The 25879-nt window shown below is 44.3% G+C and overlaps 1 protein-coding gene across 3 annotated transcripts; it reads left to right on the plus strand.

Annotated features, from left to right (window-relative positions):
• Positions 1 to 437: 437 nt before the first annotated feature.
• EOMES (eomesodermin) lies at positions 438 to 9838 on the plus strand. 3 transcript variants are annotated; one of them, XM_029589431.1, is made up of 6 exons: positions 438 to 638; positions 6295 to 6449; positions 7178 to 7296; positions 7688 to 7846; positions 7930 to 7991; positions 8448 to 9838. In XM_029589431.1, the coding sequence occupies exons 2-6, from the start codon at positions 6299 to 6301 to the stop codon at positions 9184 to 9186; spliced, it is 1230 nt and encodes a 409-aa protein (XP_029445291.1). In that variant the 5' UTR covers positions 438 to 638; positions 6295 to 6298; the 3' UTR covers positions 9187 to 9838. The 3 variants fall into 3 exon arrangements, with proteins under 3 accessions (XP_029445291.1, XP_029445289.1, XP_029445290.1); XM_029589429.1 differs by lacking the exon at positions 438 to 638 and adding an exon at positions 3404 to 5406; XM_029589430.1 differs by lacking the exon at positions 438 to 638 and adding an exon at positions 3411 to 5406 and having other exon boundaries at positions 8505 to 9838.
• The last annotated feature ends 16041 nt before the right edge of the window (positions 9839 to 25879 follow it).

Here is a 25879-nt window from a genome sequence, read left to right on the forward strand (position 1 = left end):
CTAACGCTATAAAACCCGAAGCAGCAACAAAATAACGCCAAAAGCGTGAAACCTGCGCTCAATGAATTTGCCCCAGCCATGTTTTTCCCTCGTGCCACCCCGCTGTGCCATTCTTAGGGCACTCTTCCTCCTCACTCCCTGCAGGTTCTTTCTCCAAGTAATCGTCAGAAAAGGGGAAACTGTTAATCTAGAGGTCCAATGAGCATTAGTTTTCCCGTTGGGGGGGGGGGGGGGTAATTTGAATGTATTTCCGCACAGGTTTCTCCTTTGATCTGTTGGACATGTTACACCCTGCCGTCATCAAGAAACATTTATATGTGAAATCTTTTTTTTTTTTTTTTTTTTTTGCACTTCTATCACAGATCTTCAAGCGAAAATTTTCACCATTGTGACATTTGCTAACGACCTAGGAAGAAACACGGAAGAGCTGTAGGACAAGCTTGAAACAGTACAGTTGCTGACACTTTTGACATTGGCTAAAATGTCGAAAACGTAAGGGGGGGGGGGAGAGATTCGGATTTAGGTGAAGAGCTGAATTGAATGTTTGAGAGATACTATGGTATTGAAGAGCAATTAGACTGTGAATGCAAAAAAAAAAAAGAGAAACATTTCCCGCATTATTTTACTATCTATTAGAGGTGAGTAGCGTCTAACATTTAACAAAGCTTTTTCTCCCTGCTCTAGTTTCGTTTTGGTTTTCTATGTGCGTGTTCTTGTCAAGTACCCTTTTGAAACCTCGGCCGTTTATCCGTCTATTACAGGAATGCAGGAAGTTACTTTCATCGCTTTTTTGCCGTTGAGTTTTTAGTATCCACAAACGAAATGAATGCAAGCTATTTCCGAAACAATTCTCTCGTGGGAAAACTGGAATCTCTCCATCAGATCCTCTGTCTCCAAACGGATAAGCCTGGTAGATTGATGGTGGGATTTATTGGTCGCGGACTTTCAGAAGATGAACGTTACCTAAGCCCCTCGGCTCTCGTTTTTATCCGACACCACCCAATATCGCTTTCTTTTCTCTTCTGAATGGGTTGTTATGTGCCTATCTGAACGGATGCATCAAACTCCATACCATCCCCCTCGTGTGTTTTGTTTTTTTTCCCCTACACTAATGAAGCAGATAGCACCGTCCATAAACGTGTAGCACTCTGAAATACTTTTCTGTCTCCCTCCGGTTATTCTGGTAGTGGAAACGAGAACAAGCGCGAGGATAGGCCTTCATGCAGCCACACTTAAAAAAAGAAAAGGCAAGCTTCACTAGTGCCAGGGAGTTTCAGTGGTTTTTTTTTCTGAATGCAGTTTCTCCCAGCTAGCCCTGCTACTCTTCTTGAATGCACAGCAATAAAGTTCAGCTAACAGAAATGTTAAACGCAATTTATTTTCTTGCACGAATGGAATACGTTTCGTGACTAGCTGCTGAATTCTGTTCTACAAACGGAGACTTGTAAGACCAGTAGGATCGTTAAACTGTTTAAGGAATAGACACGTTAAATATCAATGCTGATGGAATTGAATTATAAGGCAAAATGGCTAGAGGACGGCGGTGGCAGGGTAGCCAGCAGCATTATGTCAGAGGCCCATTTGTCCACAGGCCTGTAGCCGCTTTGATTTACTTGATCTCAGCTTAAATGCATAGCAGCAGAGGAAGGAGAGCCAAAAATAAAACACGAAAAGGCTCTCGGCTTCCGATGAAACGGAGGAAGTGAAGAAAAATAATATTTAAACAAGCATTATTGCAGTAAACTATTGTAAAAGTGCAGTCCCCTACAGAGAATAAAAGGGCCAGTAGCGCCACTAATCAGTCAACCTGCAGTGTTACCAGAAGCAAAAAAAATGTATATACCCCCACCCAATCACAAAATCTAGCTCAAAATGTATAGATCTTATAGGATCTAACTGCTATCCAGAAACTAAAAAATTCAAATGAAACTTTAATTATACCAGATTTTATACAAAGTCCTGCATTGCATGCAGACATTGAAAAAAAAAATCCTGCTTCTAATGTAAAAGCAGATCTGCACATCCAGTTGTCTCTTCTCCTTTGCCAGCTCCCTTTAATTAAACATCCCTTAAAAACAAAATATATTACAATGACATTTTTTTAAAGTGAGATTGTCCTAATTTCCTTTGTGGAAAAATTATAAAAATCGGGTAATCGGCTGCCACACTCTCTGACTGCCAGCAAATTCTGTGGTTACATAATGCAACCTTTACAGAAACTGTTCTGGGATCAGCCTTGCAGGGTCTGCAGCCCTTGGATTCTGTAAGAAGCAAGAAGGCTTAAACAAATGAATAGGGTAAGAAAATTGATCAAGAAAAAATATTTACAGCCCTGCCCTATTTGTTCTAAAAATCTACCAAATTTTTTTTAATCTAATCAGCATTTTGTTGTATTTGCACGATCAAGGTTGTGACTAAATGCCATCCATACTACGTTTAAATTGGATTTAATAATCTAATTTCCTAATGCTGCACTTGAATTACCCAAACTTTGCACATCCATATCACATAATCCTCGGCAGGCTTGTACAGTGTACAAATTATGAAACGTATGAAAGAGCAAGGCACGCAAACCCGCCCTCGGGCTGGTTAAACACATCATCAGCAACAAAAAAGAGGAATGTAGGATAAAGACACTGCCTAAATGACAATGTTTCACGGAGCATGTCTAGTTACCATTTTGCCAACCTTTTGTCAAATAATACCTTTTCAAGGATCAACAAATAAACATTACGTGATGACACCTTTTTTTTTTTTTTGGACAAAAGAAATCGCTGCCAGTTTTCTCCCCAGGGAGCGTTCCGTGTTAGATCAACCTCCATGGTGCTTTCCCTATAAAAACATTTTTTTTTTCAGGAGACAGCTTATGCAAGAATGAAGTAGCGAAGCCGCATCTCCCAGGGAAGGCATCGCTCCAGGAGCGTCCCCTCCACACCTGAAACGGCCTCAGAAAGTTAAGAGAGGCAAAATTGGGAGGAGAATAAGGAATCCCATTTTAGAGAGCTCAGACCTCAAGAAGACAGTTTTTAAAAAGCACAAGAATTTTTAAAAAGCTTCTCAAAAGCACCCAATAAAACGCACACGCCCTTAAAAGTAGCCCAAAAAACGCAACCCACAAAAGCCCCAAATTTCCCGCAGCCGTGCTCCAAAACTAGACCAGTTGGGCGTGAAATCCGCCCAACTGGCAACCAGCCTGCACAAAGTAATCCCCTATCCTTCTTGACGTGATGGGAAAATCATCATCCCCAACTGAGGAGAAAGAGCACAAACACGACAGGCTCCTGTTTTGTCAGGCAGCAAAATATCTAATAAAAACTTAATTGCACTGAATACAGAGATTCACGTTTAAATTAAAACAGACCATAATCAGACTTGCAACTGATGGAACAGCAAAAAAAAAAAAAGAAATAAACCCATAAAAAAAAAAAACCCTTTACGAGCATAACTTGTATTAAAATAAACAGGATTAGACGCCCAACCAAAATAAAAGTAATATCTTCCAGTCACTTTTTCAGATTTGTATCGAATTTCTCTCTCTTGTCTCCTCCTCTCTTAAGACCTGCACTTGTCCTCTCTCTCCGGGGCTGAGATCGGGGGTTGTGTGTGTGTGTGCGGTTGCTTTCATAAAATCTAGGTCCCGTCGAGGAGGCCTAGCGCTTCTAAGAAAGAAAACAATTTGCTAGAACGAGCCGCGCATATAATGCAGGGTAGAGAGCTAAGTCAAAAAGAAAAAAAAATAAACCACACTCAACAAAGAAGAAAACGGGTGTTAAAAAGAAACATATTCCTCCCCACCCCCCTTCATAACCAGGAGAAGAAGAAAGTTACTAGTAAATCGTTTGATCTCTAGTTGCATTAAAAAAAAAAAAAAAAAAGTCACAGGTGACTTGTTCCAATTAGTAGTTGTCTAATTAAATTAGTGCCGGCTAAATCAGCCAATAGGGGGCGGAGGGGGGCTCGGGGCCTCGTCACGCAGCGAGGGAGGCCCCGCCCCCGCACCCCATTAGCTTGGCTGGAGGTGGGAAGCGGGCGAGCGCATATAAGTTTCCTGAAGGAAAGCGACTAAGGATGCGGTTTCCTCCCCCTCCCCCAATCCAGGCAGGCGAGGAGTGAGGGGGGGCTCTCGCCGTCTCGTCCTCGCTTATGGTAGAGGCAGAGGAGCTCGTTAGCTCGCATGGCACCGAGTCGCGTTTCGTTCAAGATGAACTTTGTGTCTTAGTTGGAAGTGTATTTTTATTATTATTGTTTTGGGTTAAATTTCTTTTCTGGCCCAGCACCTCTGTGGTGGTTGTTTTTTTTTTTCTCGCTCTCTCAAGTTATTTAAGATGCAACTGTGCTCATTGGCAACTGGAGAAGCCAGGCTTTTAATTGGACTGCTCGATCTTTTTTTGCCTTCAGACTTTCTCTCCTCTTTCCAGTAAGGTCGGTGCGAGGGATCTGCCTTTTTTGTAACTTTTTTTTTGTTTTGTTTTTGCTTTTTTTTTTTTCCGCTGCTGTTGGGAGGATGCAGTTAGGAGAGCAGCTCCTTGCCGGCTCGGCTGCCCCCGCTTTGCCGCACACTTTCTACCCCCTGCCCGTGCCCATCGAGAGCAGCGGCCACAGCCACCACCACCCCCACCTGGGCGGCTCGGGATCGGGGGCCCCCCAGCCGCGCTTGGACTTCGGAGCTGGGCTCCTGGAGAAGGGGGGGCAGCAGCAGCCGCCCAAGAAGTACCGGGGACTCCTGAGCCAGGACGGCAGCGGCGGCACCACGGAGGGCGGCGGCGGCCCCCTGCTCAGCGAGGCCGCGGGCAGCGAGCCTTTCCCCTCCGGCTCCAAGCCCCTGGCGGAGGGAGGAGGCAGCAGCAGCAGCAGCGGGCGCAAGGGCTCCCCCCAGCGGCCGGACGAGGACCTGGGACCCGCCGCGGCGGCGGCCCCGCGTTACTCCCTGGAGAATCTGGCGGCGGTGGCGGCGCCCGAGCGCTACTACCTGGGGCCGGCGGCTCCCTCCCCGCAGCAGGCGCAGAACGCGGGGGCGGGGGCCGCGGAGCTGAGCGCGTCGGGGCCCTGCTCGCTCTTCCCCTACCCGGCGGGGCCGCAGCACCCGGCGGGCGGCGGCGGAGGTGGCGCGGACGGCTACGGGGGCGGCGGGGCGCGCTACCCCTACGGGGCCATGCTGCCCCCCGCCGGCTTCTCCCCGGCCCTCTGCCCCGGGCGGCCGCAGTTCGCCAGTGGCTACCAGCAGTACGGGGCGGCGCAGGGGCCCGGGGGCGGCGGCGGCGGAGGGACGGGCGGCTCCCTCTACAGCCCTTACCCCGGGGCGGCCTCGGCGGCCGGGCTGCGCGCTCAGGTCTTCCTGTGCAATCGGCCGCTCTGGCTCAAGTTCCACCGGCACCAGACCGAGATGATCATCACCAAGCAGGGCAGGTGAGTGTCCCGGGATGGGGGTAACATAAAAGTGTTTTGTTTGTTTTTTTCTTTAGAGTTGGGGGGGAGCACACTGTGGGGGATGTTCAGATGTCTAGGGTTTCGTTTCTTTTAGAGCAGTTGCGAGATCAGTTATTTTATCTGATCTAGGTTGCGTTAATAAACGCGCTTCCATTTTTTTTTTAATAAAGACTGCCGCCCTACAGGTTATAGTCTTTAAAAAAAACAAACAAAAACTTTATCTTAACAACCAAAACTATAATTTCGGGAGAGGGGAGAACTGTATCCCATTAACAGTTGGAATTTATTATAGAGTTGCAGAAATTGTGCTTTTTGCGGTAAAAGCTGGCTTAATTCTGGTTAAAAAAAATCAAGCCCTGTACAAATTGTTGAATTAGGTACTCCTGGACTTCACTAATCTCAGCCGTGAATGGGGAAAAAAAAAGTTAGTTTTGCCCCGTTCCGAATGGAAGAAATGTTATGGGGGAAAGCCCCCTGGAGAAGGAATGGTTGGGGTCTCGCTGAATGCCTGCCGAGACTCGGGGCTATCTTTCGTCCAATCCGTTTCTGTTTCTTGTAGCCAAGCCTGCCCCTGCCAGGAATTCAGATTCCGCTTAGGCGCCCCCACCCTGCGCGTCTTACTGTCCCGCCGGTGTGCAGAGCGGGTTCCTTGAGGTGAACGTGATTTAAAAAAAAAGTTGTAGATCGCGGACATGCAGACTCTAATACTGGTGCCCGGGCATGCAGACTCTAGCTGACAAAGAAACTACGCTAAAGCACGACAAAGAAACCCGTGAAGCTCCGTAGCATGTTTTCCAGCTAAAACTGCATTCTAACTTGGCGGCTGGCTTTACTGCAGGGATCGTGTCTCTTTTTTTTTCGTTGCAGACGGATGTTCCCCTTCCTCAGTTTCAACCTCACGGGCCTGAATCCCACGGGCCACTACAATGTGTTCGTGGAGGTGGTGCTAGCCGATCCCAACCACTGGCGCTTCCAGGGAGGCAAGTGGGTGACCTGCGGCAAAGCTGACAACAATATGCAAGGTACGGACCCCTCGCTGAAGCTGTGGACTCGAGGCTGAGCTTGTTTGCTTTTCTCTCTATTTTTTTTTTTTTTTTTGTTTCTCCCCGAAGGTTTTGCCCTGCTGTTAGTGTAGAACGTTTGACCTCCCAGTAATCTTGGCCCCTGACTCGGAAAAAAAAAATATATGTATATAGTTAGCATTTATTTTTCTGAAAAGTTTGGGTTTTCTTTTGAGCCTGAAACTTGTGAAAGATTAAAAACCACGTGGTGGTCTGTATACAGAAACACAACATTGCAAAGAGTGTTTCGTCTTTTTGTGTTTGTTTTTTTTTTCAACCAACGTGTGCTTGTAAGAAATACTGCTGTAGGAGAGGTGACCGTTTTCTGTGACGGAAGGTTTAATCCTGCAGAGTTTTTGCTTTTTGAGTATCCGTCTTATCGATCTAGCTTCACACTGTTAACTTGGTTCTCTGAAGCCTTTTAATGCGACAGGTATTTTATCGAGAAGTAAAAAAAAAAAATCACTTCCATTGTGTGAAAAGGCAAGGTATTGCTTATGCTCTCTGAATTCGATCCTGATCCAATTGAGTAACTGTGGGGCACTGGCATTGATGACTTATTGGGGGGGGGGGGGGAAAGGGGGAGTTGATGACCTTAAGACGCGCAGAGCGAAAATGTGGTTTACGTGAGGCCGCCTTGGAACCCCCCTAATAAATGGAGGTGCCACTTACCCCTTCCTTTCTTTCAGGCAATAAAGTCTATGTGCACCCCGAGTCGCCCAATACTGGTGCGCATTGGATGAGGCAAGAGATCTCGTTCGGGAAACTGAAACTGACCAACAACAAAGGAGCCAACAATAATACGCAGGTAAAGGGATCTCAACACCATGGACAGCGCCCTGCGCGTTCAAGAAGGCTTGGAAGCCACTGGAGCCGCATCCGGCATTGCAGTGAACTGCTGCCGATCGGGAACGGGGATAAATGGAAGGGACAGTAATTACCTAATGTCATGCGGGTGCAGCCAGTAACAGCTCTGTCGGCAGCTTATCCTGCTGAGCTCCAGCAAACTTAACAAGTTCTAGGTGTGCTGCTGGTACACTATTTTCTAATCAAAGTAGTTCAGGATGTTCAGTGGCTTAATGCTTATATTTGAGGAGAGAATATATCACTCCAGTTCTAGTGTCGGCTGAATTTTAACTGTTCTGCCAGGGTGATTCAATAAATCATGTCTATCTCCCCCACCCCTTTTTTTTTTTTAGATGATAGTGCTACAGTCCTTGCACAAATATCAGCCACGGCTTCACCTGGTGGAAGTGACCGAAGATGGAGTGGAAGACCTAAATGACTCCTCCAAAACTCAGACGTTTACCTTCCCCGAAACACAATTCATAGCTGTGACTGCTTATCAAAATACTGATGTAAGTACACCCTGTATTTGCATTTTCTGTCTTTAGAGGGGGAAATAACATGGCAACTAACCCATTTGCTTTATTTTCATTAGATCACCCAACTGAAGATTGACCACAATCCTTTTGCAAAAGGATTTAGAGACAACTATGATTCGTAAGTAGCTGGTTTAATTTTTTTAAAGTAATCTGGATAAAATCTTTGAAATGACAGCAAATATTTACACTGCATGGGAGACTACATGCTGTACACTGCCTGTAATACACGTGACTTTAGCAGTCCATTTGAGTCCTTTGAGGGGATGTGGAAAAGCTTTAGCATCCTCAAACCAGCTATCCCCAACTTTTTGAACTCTTAATCCATTCTTTGAAGTTGGTTAAGTCCACTGGATACAAAGATGCCATTTGGTAGTGTCAGTGGCTAGATAGTATTTATCCTCTATCTGGAGATGCTTCCTCTTTCATCAAACCAAGTTAACTTTACTAAAATTGCTCTCGTGTAGGGGTAGTACAATTTAAGCAAAATTTAAAATGCATCCCACTTTCTCAACTGATTCCAGTGCCTGGATCTTTCAGGCGGAAATCATGCAAGCTTTTTGTCTTTGTATTGTAGCATGTACACAGCTTCAGAGAGTGACAGATTAACGCCATCTCCCACGGATTCTCCTAGATCGCATCAGATTGTCCCTGGAGCCCGGTACAGTGTCCAGCCCTTCTTCCAGGAACAGTTCGTCAACAATCTGCCTCCAGCCCGTTTTTACAATGGCGAAAGAACTGTCCCGCAGACAAATGGCCTCCTTTCTCCCCAACAGAATGAAGAAGTGGTCAATCCTCCCCAGCGATGGTTTGTGACTCCTGTACAGCAAGCCAGTGCCAATAAACTGGACCTAAGTTCTTACGAGACAGAATACTCTCCTAGCCCCTTACTGACTTATGGCATTAAATCTCTACCACTTCAGACCTCTCATGCTCTGGGGTATTATCCAGATGCAGCCTTTGCATCTATGGCTGGCTGGGGAGGGAGCAGAGCTTCTCCCTACCAGAGGAAAATGGGCACTGCTCTGTCCTGGACCTCAAGAACAAGTCCTCCCGTTTTTTCAGATCCACTGGCAAAGGAAAAAATCAAGGAAGAAGCGAATTCACCCTGGATTGAGACCCCACCTTCAATCAAGTCTTTGGACTCTAATGATTCTGGGGTGTACGCCGGTGCCTGTAAACGGAGGCGGCTCTCCCCCACCTCCTCCAGCAATGAGAATTCCCCACCCATAAAATGTGAGGAGATGGGTTCAGATGACTTTAACAAAGATTCTTCTAAAGCTCTGGGCTACTATGCTTTCTACACAGGCTCCTAAGCACTGTCACTGGCCATTGGCTAGTTTTTTTGATGTGGTCTGGAGGATTTTGTATCATTACAATTGCCAAAAAAGACTTAGCTGCCTTCCGTGCTAACAAAATAACATTTTGTGCAATTTTTTGAATTCGAAGGTGCCAAAGTTTGCTGCAAGTAACTGAATTGTAGTGAAATTTAAAGTATGAAATTGTGGGGGACAAGGAGCTTTTGTTTAAGCATGATCTAATTTTTACTGCGCAGTTTATTTATTGGCGACAACAAAGTGTACAGTGTTGTATAGGGACTGTAGAACGCCGTGAAGTATCTGGTACAAATAGCTGTGTAGACTGTCCAGTGGAACTAATTCATAGTAAATTGCAGAGGCTTTTGAATTTAAATGCAAGGTTACTGTATTAAATATACATTGGACATTTTAAAAAAAAAAAAAATGTATCCCTCAGCTAATACACAGATATCTATAAACGTATGTAGAGGTTTACTACATAGCTGAAAAATACCATCTTATGTTTTAAAGTTGTCCCAATTTTTTTTTTTTTTTGATTTAAATGTTGAGCCAGAGAATGTCCCTGGCATTTCAGTTTTGTTGTGTGTGTATATATATATAAGAATGCCAATTTTAATAAATGTGGTGCTTTGTGGAGGGATAAAATACAGGAACGGTTTCCTTTGGCATTGGATGGATGGCTGACTATAGTATAGGCTTGACTAACCAACATTCAGGTATTCAATAAGGCTCTTCCCCCATTACAAAATCTAGAATGCTACAATGTATAGGAATTTTGTAACATCTCTGCCATATATGCTTTTATAGGTATTCAGACCTTGGTATTCCAGAGGATTCTTAAGTTTGTATATTCTACTTTAGAAAATCTGTTATCTTAGAGAGGTAGGGGTATGTTTTCAACTGAAATGATTAAGGGATGGAGGGAGTATTTACAGGTGCATATACTGTGGGCATTTTGAATGCACCTGAGCATTAGTCTGTGGTAATCAGGTCCTAATCTGATTTACAAAGACTTTGTAATCCTGTTAGAAATCTATACCTCTGTTTCAATGCTTTGCTATCATTTTTTTTTTCCAATCGGAATCTAATACTCCCACCCCAAAAGGCTGCACCGATGCTGGTTCAACTAAATTCTTGTTTACTAGTTCATGCCAGTGGCTTCTAGTTTTCCTGAACAGTGGTGATTAATTTTACCCAGGCCCTATTCTCTTCAAGCTTGGTCATGGTTGCTTTGCCTGGAGTTGTAGTGCCGTTGACTGGCCCATAAACTTTCTCTACTCCTGCGGTAGTAAGAGCCGCAGAGCTCTTGTCTAGTTACATTTTTAAAATATACAGATTTCATAAAACACTTAGAGTGTCACTAAATGTACCAGGGACTGTACACAAGTGACAGTCCCTATTCTAGAACTTATGCTCTAAGATGAGGTAGGGGCGAGGCAGTCTCAAAATGTGAGACTGAAGTGAGAAGGGACCACTTTATGTAAGTGAGGACTTGTGAATTCTTTGCATAAAGCAATGAAATACCATCAAGGTCCTGGATCTCAAAGCTTGATCTGAAAAGTTTGCAATTATGCCCCCTCCATGCTATTTTCTTTTCTGTTGATAGACCTCATAGCCCTGTTCTCAGCAAAAAAGAAAAATTGGAGGGGGGTGGGGGGGGTTGCCAGTAGCTAACTTCTAGCCCTAAAACTTTGTTCAAAAGTGGAAGATGCATGCTTCTACTTCCTATTAATGTGCTGACATTGAAGATCTATAATTGGTGACATTCAATTGTTTTTTAAGACCTAATTGCGAATGTGTCCAATCTCTGAGAAAATGAAGTTAAAGTTGAGTAATTTTATCACATTCTAGACTTTTTTGTAAGATCTTATCTAGGGAGGAGAGAGGTTGCAGCCCAGAAATGCTCTCCTATTCACTCTCCAAGTAGATTGGGTTGTATAGTATTAGCTATTCTTCAAATGTGTTAAAGTAACATCCCCAGTCATTCACCATCAACATGTGACCTGTCTGTTAAATCAATGCTATCTTAAAGAAGCAGGTGCTATGTACAAAGGAAACTTTGTGCTTTTAAGAGGAGAGTTTGGCTAGGTCCCCACTAACAGGTGGTTGCAGTAAAAAAAAAAAAAATTGCAGGAGAGCAGGCGCTCCATTTTGAGCACCCACTTTCCTGATGTGTGCCCAGGCAGCTCTCCTGGGCACACACTTCTCTTCAAATGAAGTGGTGCGCTAATAAGGAGGTGCTAGGGACAATAGTGCATCCCTAGCACCTCCTTAGCAAAGAGGTGAATGCCAGCAGGTCCTGACAAGTTGCTCTTTTACCGGTGTTGGTTTCCATACCCAATGACAGCCACAGGTAAGGCAAATAGACACCAGTAAAATTGAGCATCTGTTTTTCTAACCCGCCGACTGACAGCCAGATTTTTATTTTTTTTAAATTTTTGGTATATTGACTTGGAGGGTGTACAGAAAACCAGTATTTTCTGCTTTTCTGTACACTTTTCCAGGTTGCTCAGAATTTAACGCCTGCCTTTGGGCAGATGTTAACTTCTGAGAGTTAAGTGTGGCTTCACTGCACATTTTACTTTCAGTATCCCGGCCGACTAATCAACATGCATTTGCATGTGATGAGTGCTATTAGTTTTCAGGGGATTGGCTGCGTGTTTTTGATGTGCTATTACCCCTAATAGATGCGGCTCGGAAATGCATGTCCAACTGCTTGGTAAACAGTACGGTCAGCCAAATGCACCTTTCTGAATTGACCTTTAAATACTTAAAAAAAAGCTTTAGTGTAGAAGTACTTTGCTCAGGATTAGTACTTATTTTCCAGTGCCAAGGATATAAAGACAAAATGCTTTTGTTTACAGCATTGATTCCTTGCAGTTTGTTCCTCTTCCTGTTTGGTTCCCCCTATCCTGTTTTTCTATCCTTTTCTCAAAGATTCTTAAGGGGGTCACTTGCTAACACAAAGCAGAGCTTAATTTTTGTAGCATTTGGCATTGACCTCCAATGCTTCCCCCTCTTTCTAAGCCTCACCATTTTGCTAGTTACTTGACAGACTCCGGGGATGTTCTCACAAGTGAGCATGCTTTTCCTATGCAGCAGTATATCTGCATGGCTAAAATCAATATTCAGAAGTGGCATTTAAAAAAAATGTCCTGTATAAAATGCCAAGTTGATTAGAATAGTGGGGCTGCTGTGGGTTTCTGTGCCTCTCCATGGGTTTGTACACGCATTTTCCCACCTCGATATGTATTAAGGGTTTTGGGAGGGGGGGGGCATACAAATGTACTTAGACCTACATGTTTTCTGTGCAAGCGTATGCTAATGGCATGCAGAGGTGGCAATTATTTGTGGGCATAGCAAGGGAGCTGTGCTAGCAGCAAGATCAGGTTAGTGCAGATTTTTTTAATGTGGGATTTTAGCACTTGGGGTTGGAGTAGGAGGTAAGTGAAAGTGCCAGTGTGGAGGCAATTCGCCCAGTGGTGGTCAGAACGAGTAGAGAAGGCAGCTTCTCAATGAGGCAGAATGGCTGAACCTCATTTCACTCTTGCCAGCAGTGAAGTCCAAGCATTGAAGGGGTTAGATATTGCTCTACCTACCTTCACATCAATTTCTGGATCACCCATTCATTGTTTTGAAATCTTTTGCCCTGAAAATCAAGCACAAGCATTCACATGTGGATGGGTGTCTGTTTTACCACGTAGCAAACATGCATGCTAATAGCTCTATATGCATATCTAATTGCCATGTGTGCCCAAACATTCGGCATGGATTTCAGTGAGGGCCTTATTACATTGGCCCCATTGATTCATAGAAATATAGAAGCGTCATTTCTATGATTCTAACCATGTGTCAGCTACTATTTTGTGTGTGTGAGATTATAATAGCTGACATGGATGATTTTGGTTTTGTTTGAGCTTTGTCCTAGAGGGGCTTGGTTTGTTTTGCTAGATTAGGAAGCACTTACTGATGCTTTCCAAGAAGTTCACCTCAACATGCAACCCATCCCCAGCCTTCTCTCACCTATGACGAGTTCTGTGTTTTGTTTTTTTAAATAACTTAAATTTTTTTTTTTCTTAATGGAGAAGAGAATTAGGCTCAACATTTCAAGCGTGCATGTTGTATTTTTAATGTGACAAGCCATGCAGGGCTTGAGAGCTCTAGGTGCGATGTGGTGAAAGGCTATTGAAAAACCGATTAGTAGCTATAAGCGTAATACAAAAAAATTACAATCCACCTCAAACCATGGTCCAACCTCCCTCCCTTCCATGGCTTGATTATACTTGTAAATGCATTACTAATACTAAACGAGCTATTTCCTAGATGTGGGCTGAATCTGTCATACTAATGTCTGTAAATGTCAACTGCAGGACAAAAAGGGTCAGGAGGAGTCGAGCTGTACTACTGAAGATGGTAGGTTTGAACACTGAATCTGTTTTGCATTGTATGGTAAGAAGCTGATACTTGTGTAAAAGTACTCACACTATTTAATAGAAACATAAGTGCCTGACTGGCCCCAATTAACACCTTCAGATAAGGCATTCCTCAGTGCTGGTGCCAGACACCAAATTGTGAATAAATGTATCTAATTAGTGACACTGAAACAAGTCTATTTAAATAAGGATGAAAGGGGTTGGAAACTTTTATTTGTTTACATTTTCCATCAGATAACGGTAACTGCCCAGGGTGCTTTCGGTCTCAGGTTGTTTACATAGGCACACAAAATCTGCCTGCAAACTAGCTCCCAGCCAGATGCAGCAGTTCCCTAATTACAGATGATTTCGTCTCCTACCCTTCCACAGGAGAAATGGTTTTAAATTCAGTGATGCTATTTCCCCTCTCTGCAAGTCAAATTAAGGGGGGGAGTGTCTACAAATACCAGTTTTGGTTTCACAATAAGAAGCACTTTCAGCTGGGGTGAAGATTTTATTTTTTTCCCCTTTTATATTAAAGCAACCTATACTATTATGTTTTGAGATGAAGAAAGCTGGATTCTTAGACAAAGCATCAGTCTGCACAATCCATGGTAATATCTATGCCTGTAAATAGAAAAAAATCCCAAATGATTTCATTTTTTTTAAAGATTTGGATATGATTTTGAAAGACTCACTGATAGAACTGTATAACAAGACCTTGCTTTGCCATGGAGCTCTGCCTTTATGATATTGCATGTTCTTTGCTGTATGTTACTAAATGGCTGTTGTAACCTATTCATCTTCCTGCTATTCAGTTTTTTTTTATTATGAGTTTAATACAAACTAATATTAATCTTTCATTTTCCTCCTACCTTTTGTCAACATGAAGGGAGATCGAATCTAGAAGCTTTTTGGGGGTTTTGGTTTTTTTTTTGTTTTTTTTTTGTAATCTTGTCTAAAGGAATGAAGTTAACTAAAAGTTAGGGGTTTGTGCTCCATTGTAAGAAGTAATGTTGATCTCTAAATATGTGATCATAGGATTTTTCTGCGGCTTGATTTAAGGGTTGCTATGTTTTCTTTTCCGGTCTTGCAAGTTAGGCGGGAATTGTTACTTTTTTAATGCTTGAAGTATGGTTGAATGGATCCACTTTAACTTTTATGATTAGTATTGTTTAGAAATAAGTCATAACTACTGTTTTTCTGTGCTGGAAGGCTGAGCAAAATTCATCTGAATGTAGTCATTGCATGTGTGTTTAGGTACTGCTCCTCTGTTGCTTCATAGGCCTAAGCGGGGTGGCCTCTATTAACATTATAAGGCAAGGCTCATCAAAAAAGTTAAATGATTCATTTATTAAATTGATATTGTGCAAGCACAGCTCCTTTTGTAAAGAAAGTTGCAAGCCCCAGGAGCTGAATGCATGATTTTAAATAGCACAGAGAACTAAGCAGGGGCTAAAATTGATTGACTTGATGTTTAAATATCATGCAATCTACACCTTTCTAAAATAGTATCCTATTATAAGAAGAGATAGTAACTGATTTTAAATATATGGATTAATAAAAACAGCATTATAATGCTTTGCTGTACAGGAAGAAGGTACAGCAAAGCAGGAGGGGGAGGGGGGGGGGGGGGACTGACAGTGCCCCCTCCTCTCTGGCTCTAAAAGAATGACCTTGTTATTGATATCAAATATCAATCTTACACTAAAATATATATATATAATGCTGAAACTTGCCTATCTACAAACTTTACAGTGGCAGCTGCTAAATGGCCTGCTCTAACATCAGTAACCTTCCCCTCTCTAAACCCACAGCCACTGTGGGTGCGCCCCCTCCTTTAGTTTGCATTGCTGCCACTTGTAGTGTCAAGGGGGTGAAGGAGTCTCTGTAAGCTCAATGCCTTGTGGGTGTTAAAAGGATTCCCTCCCACCCTGCCCTGTCTAAACAGTGCCAGAGCAAGAGAGCTGAAACCAAAATAGTTTAGCCCTTGGCTGTGAAACAAGGGGGCGGGTACACCGAGAAGCATGCAGCAAGTGTATTTCATGACAAATGTCTTCATTGCCTGTGGGAAGAGCCTCACCTCCTTTTTCATGCCTGTCTTCCAAGCTTGCAACCAATTGAGAATGTTTAACCTCTGCTCTCTTTCATGCTGGTTCCAGCCCCCCCGAACACGTGCAAAGGAAAATAGAAGGTACCCCCACTTCTTGACAAAACATGATCTAGACCTCACTTACTTGTGCTGTCTGAGGTTCCCTCTACTTGATCACCAGAACCCCCTCATTGTCAGGGTTGTTTTCCAAAGATATCTTCCTCTCCCCCCCCCCCCCCCCCCCCCCCTACTGCCCCACCACAGAACAAGATAAAGCTGCTGTTTGTAAACAGATCCATGAAGGGATCTGTTTTCAGGTTTCAGAGTGCAGGGATCTTGTCTGTCACCAGCCACTGCCGGCTACCCTCTCACCTTACTTGTGAGATTTGGCAGGACCTAGCATTTAGAAAATAACAATTCCTATCTCTAACATCCTGGCCATTCAGCACCAGTATTCCCGCCTGGAGAAAGTTCTGTAGCATGGGTGGTTTCATGCATCATAAATCTTAGCTTGCTTAAGATATTAAATACCCATTGGCTACCTTACTTACCCCCCCCCCCCCCCGATTCCAACTTCAGGTCATACCTCTGAAGCAGGGTCCGGCTGGGGACGGGCTTGCTTCCTGGGCTCGGTGCTGGCGGAGCGGGCGGGCTGTGCAGGAAGGAGGCTTAGCTTCTGGCTCTGGGTGGTTGCGGGAGGGCTAGGCTGGTTCTCATCCTTCCTTATCTACGAGTCTGTGGCGCTTTCTGCACTTGAGCCAGGTTCTCCTGTCTCTGATTAGTGGGCCATAGCTGGTCGTCTTGCTAGTAGGGAGGGCTGGTTTGCCTCTGCCCCCCCCATCACCCCCTGCTTCCAGGACCACTTTAGCACAGGTTCTCGCTCTCTGGTTTTGTGCCTCCTTTTCCTCCGGGAGTCTGCAACTTGCCTTATTTCTTTCAGGGCTCACTCTGCCAGGGAATCTGCTCCTCTCTTTTTCACCATTTTTTTTTCTCTTCTGGGTCCCCCCCCCCCCCCCCCTCCCCAATCCCACACTTCCCACCTGACAAACATGCACAAGCCTATGTACAACCTTGTGCTGGGCAGAGGGTTGTGTACTGCATTGCAGGTCCTCCTCCCCCCCTCCTGCCATCACCCTGAGTCTTGCCATGCTGCAGGTCCCTCTTCCCCCCCCCCCCTCCCATTTCCCAGAGGGGGGGGGGGGGGGAGAGAACCACCCTGTCTGCATGCTAAGCCATTTGCCAGAGTCCCTCGCTCCCTCTCCCTCCAAGGTTGAGGGCCTCTCTGACCAACCGCCCCCCCCCCCCCCCCCCCCCCCCCTGCCTGGCCGTCCCGGACACCTGCTCAGGATCCCAAGTCGTTGCCTTTCCATCTGCACAGGACTGACAAACAGGCACATCTGATAAGGCATCCCTCAGCATATTCGGACAAGTCCTCTTCATTTTCCACAGCGTCAAGATTTAAAGTTCACCTGGGCAAAGTTCCTTCTGCTGCCGTGTGTGACAGGGGCTGGGGCCTGTCAGAATTTGGCCACTACAATTCATAATTGATAGCTCCTGTTTAACAATGATATATCTCCCTACAGATCTATAGCATGGTCCACCTAACCATGCCCGTATTTGTTGTGTGTTATGCTCTGAATTTATCAGCCCTGGGTTCAGTTTCTGACCTTGGATACTCTTATGGAAGACGTGTTAGAAACCTGCTTTCAAAAGACTGGAAGCATCACCGGCTCTAGCCTCTTCTTATTCATTCCTTTGGCAGTGGAAATCTTAGGTCTGTTTATAAAAGTGATAGTGAGCCCTCTCCTTCATACTTGCTAAAGCTGTCACTGGATTCCTTTCAAAGCTGCGGGGCTTTCTGTTTTCTGTAGGCCTGGATTTGGACATAGGCACACTAGGCCTGTGCCTAGGTTGGCAAAAATCTAGGAAACAGAAGGTTGATTCGGTGATTTACTGCTTTCTCATTTTCTCACCCCCATTTCTTTCTTCTTTCCTTCCCATCCCTGGCCCTTTCACCTTCCTCTCCTTTCCCATCCCTGAGATCTCATCTCTCTGTACTGATATGTGAGATTCATTTTTCTCATCCAATAAATTATAAAGATACAAGGTTTATAATGTAATAAAAAAAAAAAGAGGGAAATGTTTGTCATTCTACTTCAGAATTTTCAAATTTTAGTCACAGAATCTACCCCTGAGCTGCTGCAGAAAACTGTGGGGCTGTGCCTTGGACCTGTTTCCTGTTGCTTGACCGTAGGGGGGGGGGGGGGGGGGGCGCAACAGCACCATCAGTGCCTAGGGGCACTAAATTTCTAAATGTCACTGGCTTTCTGACTCGCCTCTGCCCGTCTCTGGTTGCATGGTTGCCTGCAGAAGACTGGTGCCATCTAGTGGTAAGAAAATCAAGAATTTTCTTGGTTGAGCAATCGGAAGCTTTAGGAAGCCTCTGTCAACTGTGCCACTGCACTCAGCTTCACTAAGGACTTTTAATTACAACTTTTATTTCTCTTTTTCTCTTCTTGCAAAATAAGTGTTATTGCTTTCCAACTATCATTTTTAATAAAACCCCATTACCCCCCAAATGGCTAGCCACCTCTCTACTCAAATAGTGTAGGTTTTTGGTAATGTGATACAGTTGCATAATTTGAAACAGTTATCTGATATTTTTCCTAAACCAAGCATATAGATATAAATATGCAGTTTGATATTTACATTTAAGGAAAGTGCATGTAGCTAACTGGTTATTGCATGGTGTTTCCTTACAGGCCCTTGCAATATCGGGCGCTCAGGCTAGCTCACAGGTTAACCTGCAGTTGGGCATGTGTTTTGGATGCGCATCCATAATCCCTGATGCAATAAGAGGATCAGCGTGTCTAAAACATGGCAAAGCTAATAGCGCTCATCATGTGTAAATGCCATGTTGATGAGGCTATTGACTATTACCTGCTGATGTAAAAAAAAAAAAATAATAACCATAGGCCCAACACATGCATTTTAACCATCAAAAATTAATGCTAGCCTCAGCACTAGGGATAAGTTTTGAGGAGCCCCAAGCTTTGAACTAAAAAGCAGCAAATACTGCTTTACTGTGGTTCCTCCGACTTAATATTGTGGTAGCAACTGTGAAAAAAAAAGTTTTTTTTTATAATTCTTGATGATCAGATTAGGGAAATGGATGCTCAATTTATGAACATCTATTTCCCTAACCCATGGTTGTGCACAGATTAGGAAAATGGACACTTGTACAATTGAGCATCTGTTTTCCTAACCTGCGCACAGCCACTGCTCCTGTGTGCCCGATGCACGAATTCCCCTAACGCCTCCTTTTTAATGCAGTGGCTCATTTGCCTGCTTCATCACATGGCCAGGAGAGATGGATTGGCACGCGTTAGAGTGCAATAGCCACGTGGCTATTGCAGTGGCCTACAAAAAAACCACAGGATTTCTCACCCCAAGCCAGAAAGTAAGTAACTGAATTTACCTATAAATATACTATGTGCTACTTGGAAATTCATAACTAAACTGATCTATATGGTATGTATGTATGTGTGTGTTGTGTATCATAGTCCATATCTATTTCAACAACTTTGCACAAAATTACTGGATAATTCAGAGCTCTTACATCGATTTTGAAAGTGTTCAAGTGGAGCTTTGATCTACATGAAAATGAAATTTAACCAACTCTAATTATATAACAGTGGGATTTTGAAAATGTTGTAATTATCTACTCTAGCTAAGGAATACAAAAATAACTATATTAAACTATAAATATAAAATATAATTCTTAATTTGTATATAGAAACATAAAATACAAGAGTAGATAGGACCATAAGCGCCATCCAATCTGTCCAATTCATTTCATGGTGCAATACCATAGTATCCATCTATCACTTCTTTGCAACTAGGGATCCTCTATGTCAGTTTCAAGGGAATGGAAGTTGTAGATCAATTGCTCATGACAAGAGGTTCAAAGGGGTTGCATATTAGAAAATAATTTTTCTTGGAGAGGTTGGGGGATGCATGGAATGGTCTCTAAGGAGAGGTGGTAAAAGGCAAAAATGGTAGCAGAGTTTAAGAAAGCAAAGAATTAGCATAGAGCAGTGGTTCCCAAACCTGCCCTGGGGGACCCACAGCCAGTCAGGATTTTAGGATATCATATGCAGGCACTGCCTCCAGTGCACACAAATCTATCTCATGCATATTCACTGCAGATATCCTGAACAGCTGACTGGCTGGGGATCCCCCAGGACAAGTTTGGGAACCACTGACCTAGAGGATCCCTAGTTCCAAAGAAGTGATAGATGGCTACTATGGTGTTGCACCATGAAGTGAATTGGACAGATTGGATGGTGCTTGCATGTTATAGAGGCAGTGCAAGCAAATTTTCACGTGCACATTCATTGTGAATATCCTGAAAACCCGACTGGCTTGTGGGCCCCCAGGCCAGGGTTGGGGACGACTGAGCTAGAGTATCTGCAATGCAGTTTTGGTTGGATAAAAGAAGCTGCTGTGATCTTGTTAGAGAGGTTTTCCAATACATAAAGCAATCTAGAATCAAACAGGAACACTGGATATATGAAGCAATCTAGGAGAAAACACAAAACTTGGGACCAAATCTAGTTTTAAGTGTAGGAACAAGCTTTCGCAAAGTGCAGACTGTGACTGGAATATAATCGTGGGCCAACAGGAACACAGAAACATAGAAATGATGGCAGAAAAGGACCAAACGGTCCATCCAGTCTGCCTAGCAAGCTTATGGTAGTCTCTGCCACACCATACAGGTCACACCCATACTTAGTTTCCCAGACTATAAAAGTCAGGACCCTTATTCGTTGCTGAGTCTAGTTCCCGTTACTTCTTGCCATTGAAGCAGAGAGCAATGTTGGAGTTGCATCAAAAGTATCAGGCTTATTGGTTAAAGATATTAACAGCCATATCAGCAAGTTTCTCTCATGCTTATTTGTTTTCCCAGACCGTAAAATGAAATGTCCTTGTTGAGTGCTGTCTGAATCTAATTTCCCTTTTCCTCTTTTCCCCCTGCCATTTGAAGCAGAGAACAATGGTGGAGTTGCATCAACAATATTAAGGCTTATTGGTTAAGGGAAATAACCGCCACACCAGCAAGTTACCCCTATGAACAAGATGGCTGCCATCAGAAAGTGTGGAAGGACTAACCAGTTAGTTTGTTTTTTCATTTCAAGGGGTGGGTGTGAGGGGGTTTCTTTTTGGTGGTGTTCATTTCCCCTCCACATGACCACACTTTGGCATCAAGGCTGACGCGAGGCCTCATCCCAGCACTAGGGTCCTGCCTAAGGCCTGGTCCCAGCACTGGGGCCTGCTTCTGGCACTAAAGCCTAGGCCCAGTGATGGGGCTAAACCTGAGGCCTGGTCCCATCACCATGGCCTAAGGGACATTTTTCATTGACTGCAGAAGAAAGAAAATATCAAGAGACCTGTTCCTAGGCTTATAGGCCAGGACTAGGTCTTTGCAATGGGGCGTGGTATCGTGCCAGGCCCCAGAACTGGGCCTAGGCCTCAAGGATGGGACAAGGCCTTGGGCCAGGCCTCAGCACTAGGACTAATCCTCGGAGATGGGACCAGGTCTCTTGCTGTGCCAGGCATAGGTTTAGGCCTCAGTAATGTGACCAGGCCTTAGACTGGGCCACAGCACTGAGCCTAGGCCTCAGCAACAGAACCAGGTCTTGGCCTGGGTCCCAGAAAAGAACCAGGCCTCCAGCCCTCCTAGCCTAGGCCTTAGCAATGGAACCAGACCAAGGCCTGGTAAAATGACAGAGGTCTGTTTCTTTTTCTTGATTTTTTTTTGTTTGGGTTTTTTTTAATTGACAAATATAAAAATACCCCAAAACGTTTTGGCATTTTTGAAGGAGGCTATTTTCAATTCATTCCATTTGGAATGAACCATAAATGGCCTCATTCATTGCATTTTACTCATTCATTTTAAACAAATACACATCCCTATTTGTTGCATAAAACTGCTGCTTTTTCCCATTTTCTGCCTACAGATTATAGCCTGGTATGGCCATATCTCAGCATGGGATTCATTGAACCACATCTCTTTGACAACAGCAATATGTAGATCTTCCTCTGCCATTAGAGTTTACAAGTCCAGATATTTTCTTACCTGGGCTATAAGCATTTGTGATCATAATCTTCCAGTTATTTGCCTTCTCTCCCTGCTGTGTGTTCTCCATTCTTCCCTTATGTCTTTCCTGTTGTTTCTAGGTAGCCTTGTGAGAGACACGCATCTGTGTTTTTGCACACTAATGACTAGATTGTATGCTTCAAGGAGCAGGGACTTTCTTGTGATTCTTTACAGAGCACTGCATATGCCTGGTAGCGCTATACAAATGACAAAAGCAATATTAATAACCTTCAGCTGTTTATTGGGGGGTGACAGCCCGATTCAAATGGCTCCTCTCTGCCAACCTCCTCATCTAGCTTAAACTCCTGCTATTGAATGAGCTGAACCTAAGAGCTTGGTTTTCTTTTACAGATGTGTATTCATTTGAAATTACTGTCATCCAAACAAAAATGCTCATTTTCAGTTTGGTTCATTTGAAACAAAATTAATCCCCAGTGGCTCAGAAAACTCCCAAATTGTTTTGTTTTCTTACCATTTTGGCAAATGGTACATGCTCAGTGATCTGTATGCACTATTTGCCGAGGGATTTTAAAAAAAACATGCCCTCCTGCCATCCCATTGCCAGCCATCAGCCCTTCCATTGCACTGGTCCAAGGGTAAAAGGGACAGGAGCCATCTCTAGTCACTCCTGCCTCACTAGTTCTACTTTACACATGGCACTGGTCTCTGGGTTCACCGGTGCCATGTGTTTTAGAGCTCTAAAGTGATAAGTTCCTAAAGCAATACAGCCACAATACAAGCTGTGCAGCTGTATTGCTTTATAGCCATAAAACAATATGGTGCCAGCCAGCCAGCCCTGAGACAAAGTCATTTTTAAAGCTGTATCGGTGGGGCAGGAGCAGCTGGGGATCTCTCTTTGCACCTTTCACCCTGGGACCAGCACCACGGAAGGGACAATGGCTGGCAAAACAGGGGTACTGGGGGCGGGGGCTGTTTTGTTTTATGTATTATTATTATTTTTTTTAATTTAGTATTTACTTTGGTTTGGCAAAATGAACCAGACCGCAATAAACCTTAAATGAACCAAATTTCGAAAACATCCCTTTCAAATGAAAAAAATTAATCAAAATGAAAATGTTGCCCCTGTACATCCCCGTTTTTCTTTAACTCTTTCCTATTCCATTGAGCTGGAACATGCAAAAGCGTCTGGACTGGGATCTATGAAGGTCCTATTTCAAAGCTGTTTCTTCTTGCTTCTAAAGAGGCAGCACTGCTTTCTCTGCAGTATGCATCCCAACATTAGACTAGGAGGACCAGCTGGATGAGAGAGGATAATCCAGTAGCACAGATGGTGCTGTCCCTGCCTGCTCCTCTCACTGGGGTGCCTTTTCAGTCAGGTAATGAGTAGTACCTAATGCCAGCAGTTTTCTACTGTGCAGCACCAGTGCAATGATAATGCTTTGCTTTAAAGCTCATAAAAGATATGATTTACTGCATATTTACTCATAGACACAGAATGGGGAGGGGGTATCTTAGTAAAGCAAACTTAAATGAAACAGATATGTATTTGTTCTTTGAGAACAGCTGCAATACCATCTGTTTTAATCTTTGGCATTTAACAGCAGCCTTTGTAAAAGAGGCAGGAAGTACTTTCATTTACACTTAGGCAAACTTTCCCCATCATTCATCAACATGTGTTATGGCGTTACGCACACAATAACACGTTAATGCATGTGGTAACGCCATAACGCATGTGAAAAGTGTGGTGACGCATAGCATGAATGCAAATTTGTTTTGGGGGGGGGGGTAGGATTGGGGAGGAGTTTGGGTGGGATTTAGTTAAATTAGGGGCAATATTGCACCGTGCAATAGCATAACACATACTATTGTATGGACTCCCTACCTGGGTAACATCAAGCTAGGTGGAGAGAACATTGTACAAATCTCCCCTAACACCCTACACTAATACCTAACCCTCACCTCGAGTTACTAGGTGGGCCTACCATAGGGATACAAATACCTATCTAGGGAGATGACATTATTCTCTCTCTCTCTCTCCCCCCCCCCCCCCCCCCCCCTGTTGGATGCTCTGGGAGCTTCAAGTCATCTAAATAGGCCTTCCGGGAGACAGAAACCTTACTGCAACAGCCTAACACAATTCAAAAAGGTGTTTTTAAAATCAGCATTAAGAGTCTGTGTGAGCTGGTTGAGCCCTTGGGTACCGGGGCTGGCTGGAGAGAACAAGGTGGAGTCCCAAAGACCCTGACGCCAATTGGAACGAAAGGCAGACAGGGGGTGCCCGAGTAAGAACAGGCTGAAACCTGAGAAGCCAAGTCTAGAAAGAGTACAGAAGTGTCGTTGAACAAGCTGAGGTCAGAGCAGGTGGCAGACAAAGTAGAATGGTAAGGCAATGGTCAGATCCAGGAGGTGGTCAGGCAAAGTAGAGGTTGGGTCCAGGAGTCAGTCCATAGAACAAGGTAACACAGGAACAAGGGAGAATACCAGAACTAGGATCAGGATCAAGGAATCACCAGAGGAAGCAACAAAGTACATGACAAGCGTGGAAACCTGTTGCAAAGGCAACTAACTGTGGCTGGGCCCGGCCTTATATACCGGGACCCAATGACGTCATCATCTGGGGCCACGGGTTAGTTTCCCGCCGTAGCCCCTTTAAAGGAAGAAGAAATGCACACGTGCATGCCTAGGGAGGGGCACAACGCGGGACGGTGGCATCTCCCCGTGGAGCACGGACGTCCGTCACGGAGACAGGAGCACCGGGGGTGGCCCGAAGTTGTAGGCGGTGGCTCATGGCCGCAAGAGAAGTGGAGCCAGATGGTGGAACAGATAAAAGAGGGTAAAAGGGCCTGGCCACGGGCCTTCCACGGCCAGCACATGCAGCAGTACCTCGCTCCCCTCTTGGAGGTCTGGGTTTGCCCGGATGGGCACGATGATACTGCAGGAGGAGACCGTTATCCAAGATGTTATGAGCTGACTCCCAAGAATTTTCTTCTGGGCCGTAACCTTCCCAGGCGAGGAGGTATTTCCATCAACGGCCCCTATGGCAGACATCCAAGACTTCGCGGGCCTTGTAAGTAGTATCAGACTCAGCAACCAGGTGAGATGGTTCTGGTACTTTACGAGACGGCCAAGAAAGAATCACCGGCTTCATTAGTGACACATGGAATGTGTTATGGATACCCAGAGTCGGTGGTAACTGGAGCTGGTATGTGACAAGGCCCGATACGACGGGTGCCTGGAAAAGGGCCAATGTACCTAAGTGCAAATCTTTGAGATGGTATTTTGAGATGGATGTAACATGTACTTAACCAGACGTTTTGACCAGGAAGGAATTCAGGAGCGGAACATCGACGGGTATCTGTGGATTTCTTAGCCTGAGCCACTGCTTGGCACGACCGAAGATTGGTCTGATTCCACAGGGCCTTAAGGGCGTCAGCAGTGGTTTGCACGGCCGGCGAGGGCACTGCCAGCGGGATAGTGTTCGCTGCAGTGTTTATGTTTGTAATGTCACGCCAAATATACCAGTGTTACTTGAATATTAACGCTAATAGTTTAAAATAGATTTGGGATTGTACTGGCAGCCAGTGCAGAGAGATCAGCGAGGGTGTAATGCTATCAAATTTCCTAGTTCCTAACAAAAGTTTTTGCTGAGGTATTTTGTAGTATTTGTAATGGTTACTGGTCAATTTAGGTTTCTGGTTCTGGCATTTCACCTTTTCTAGGGAATACTGTAAGATCTCAGTATTTGAAGGAGAAAGAATGCAGGTAAACTCCCTCTCAAGCTCTTCACTCCTCCCAGTCTGCATTTCTGAATATTCCTTCATGATAGGATTATAAGAAGATCAAGATTTCAGGCAAGAATGTTTTTGGTAGCTGCAACCTTTCTATGGAATAAACTGCCTTTGGATATTAAATTAGAAATTAGCTATTTGTCATTTCATAAGAAGGTGAGCTCCTGGCTTTTCTCGTCAGATGAGAAAGTTAAGGCTTATTGGTTGTAATGCTTGGCACTGGCAATACTGTCAGTTTTTTAAGTCATTTGTGACATTCTGTTTCATATGTTTGGTC

This window comes from Rhinatrema bivittatum, chromosome 2 (assembly GCF_901001135.1).
Source record: "Rhinatrema bivittatum chromosome 2, aRhiBiv1.1, whole genome shotgun sequence".
Taxonomy (NCBI): domain Eukaryota; kingdom Metazoa; phylum Chordata; class Amphibia; order Gymnophiona; family Rhinatrematidae; genus Rhinatrema; species Rhinatrema bivittatum.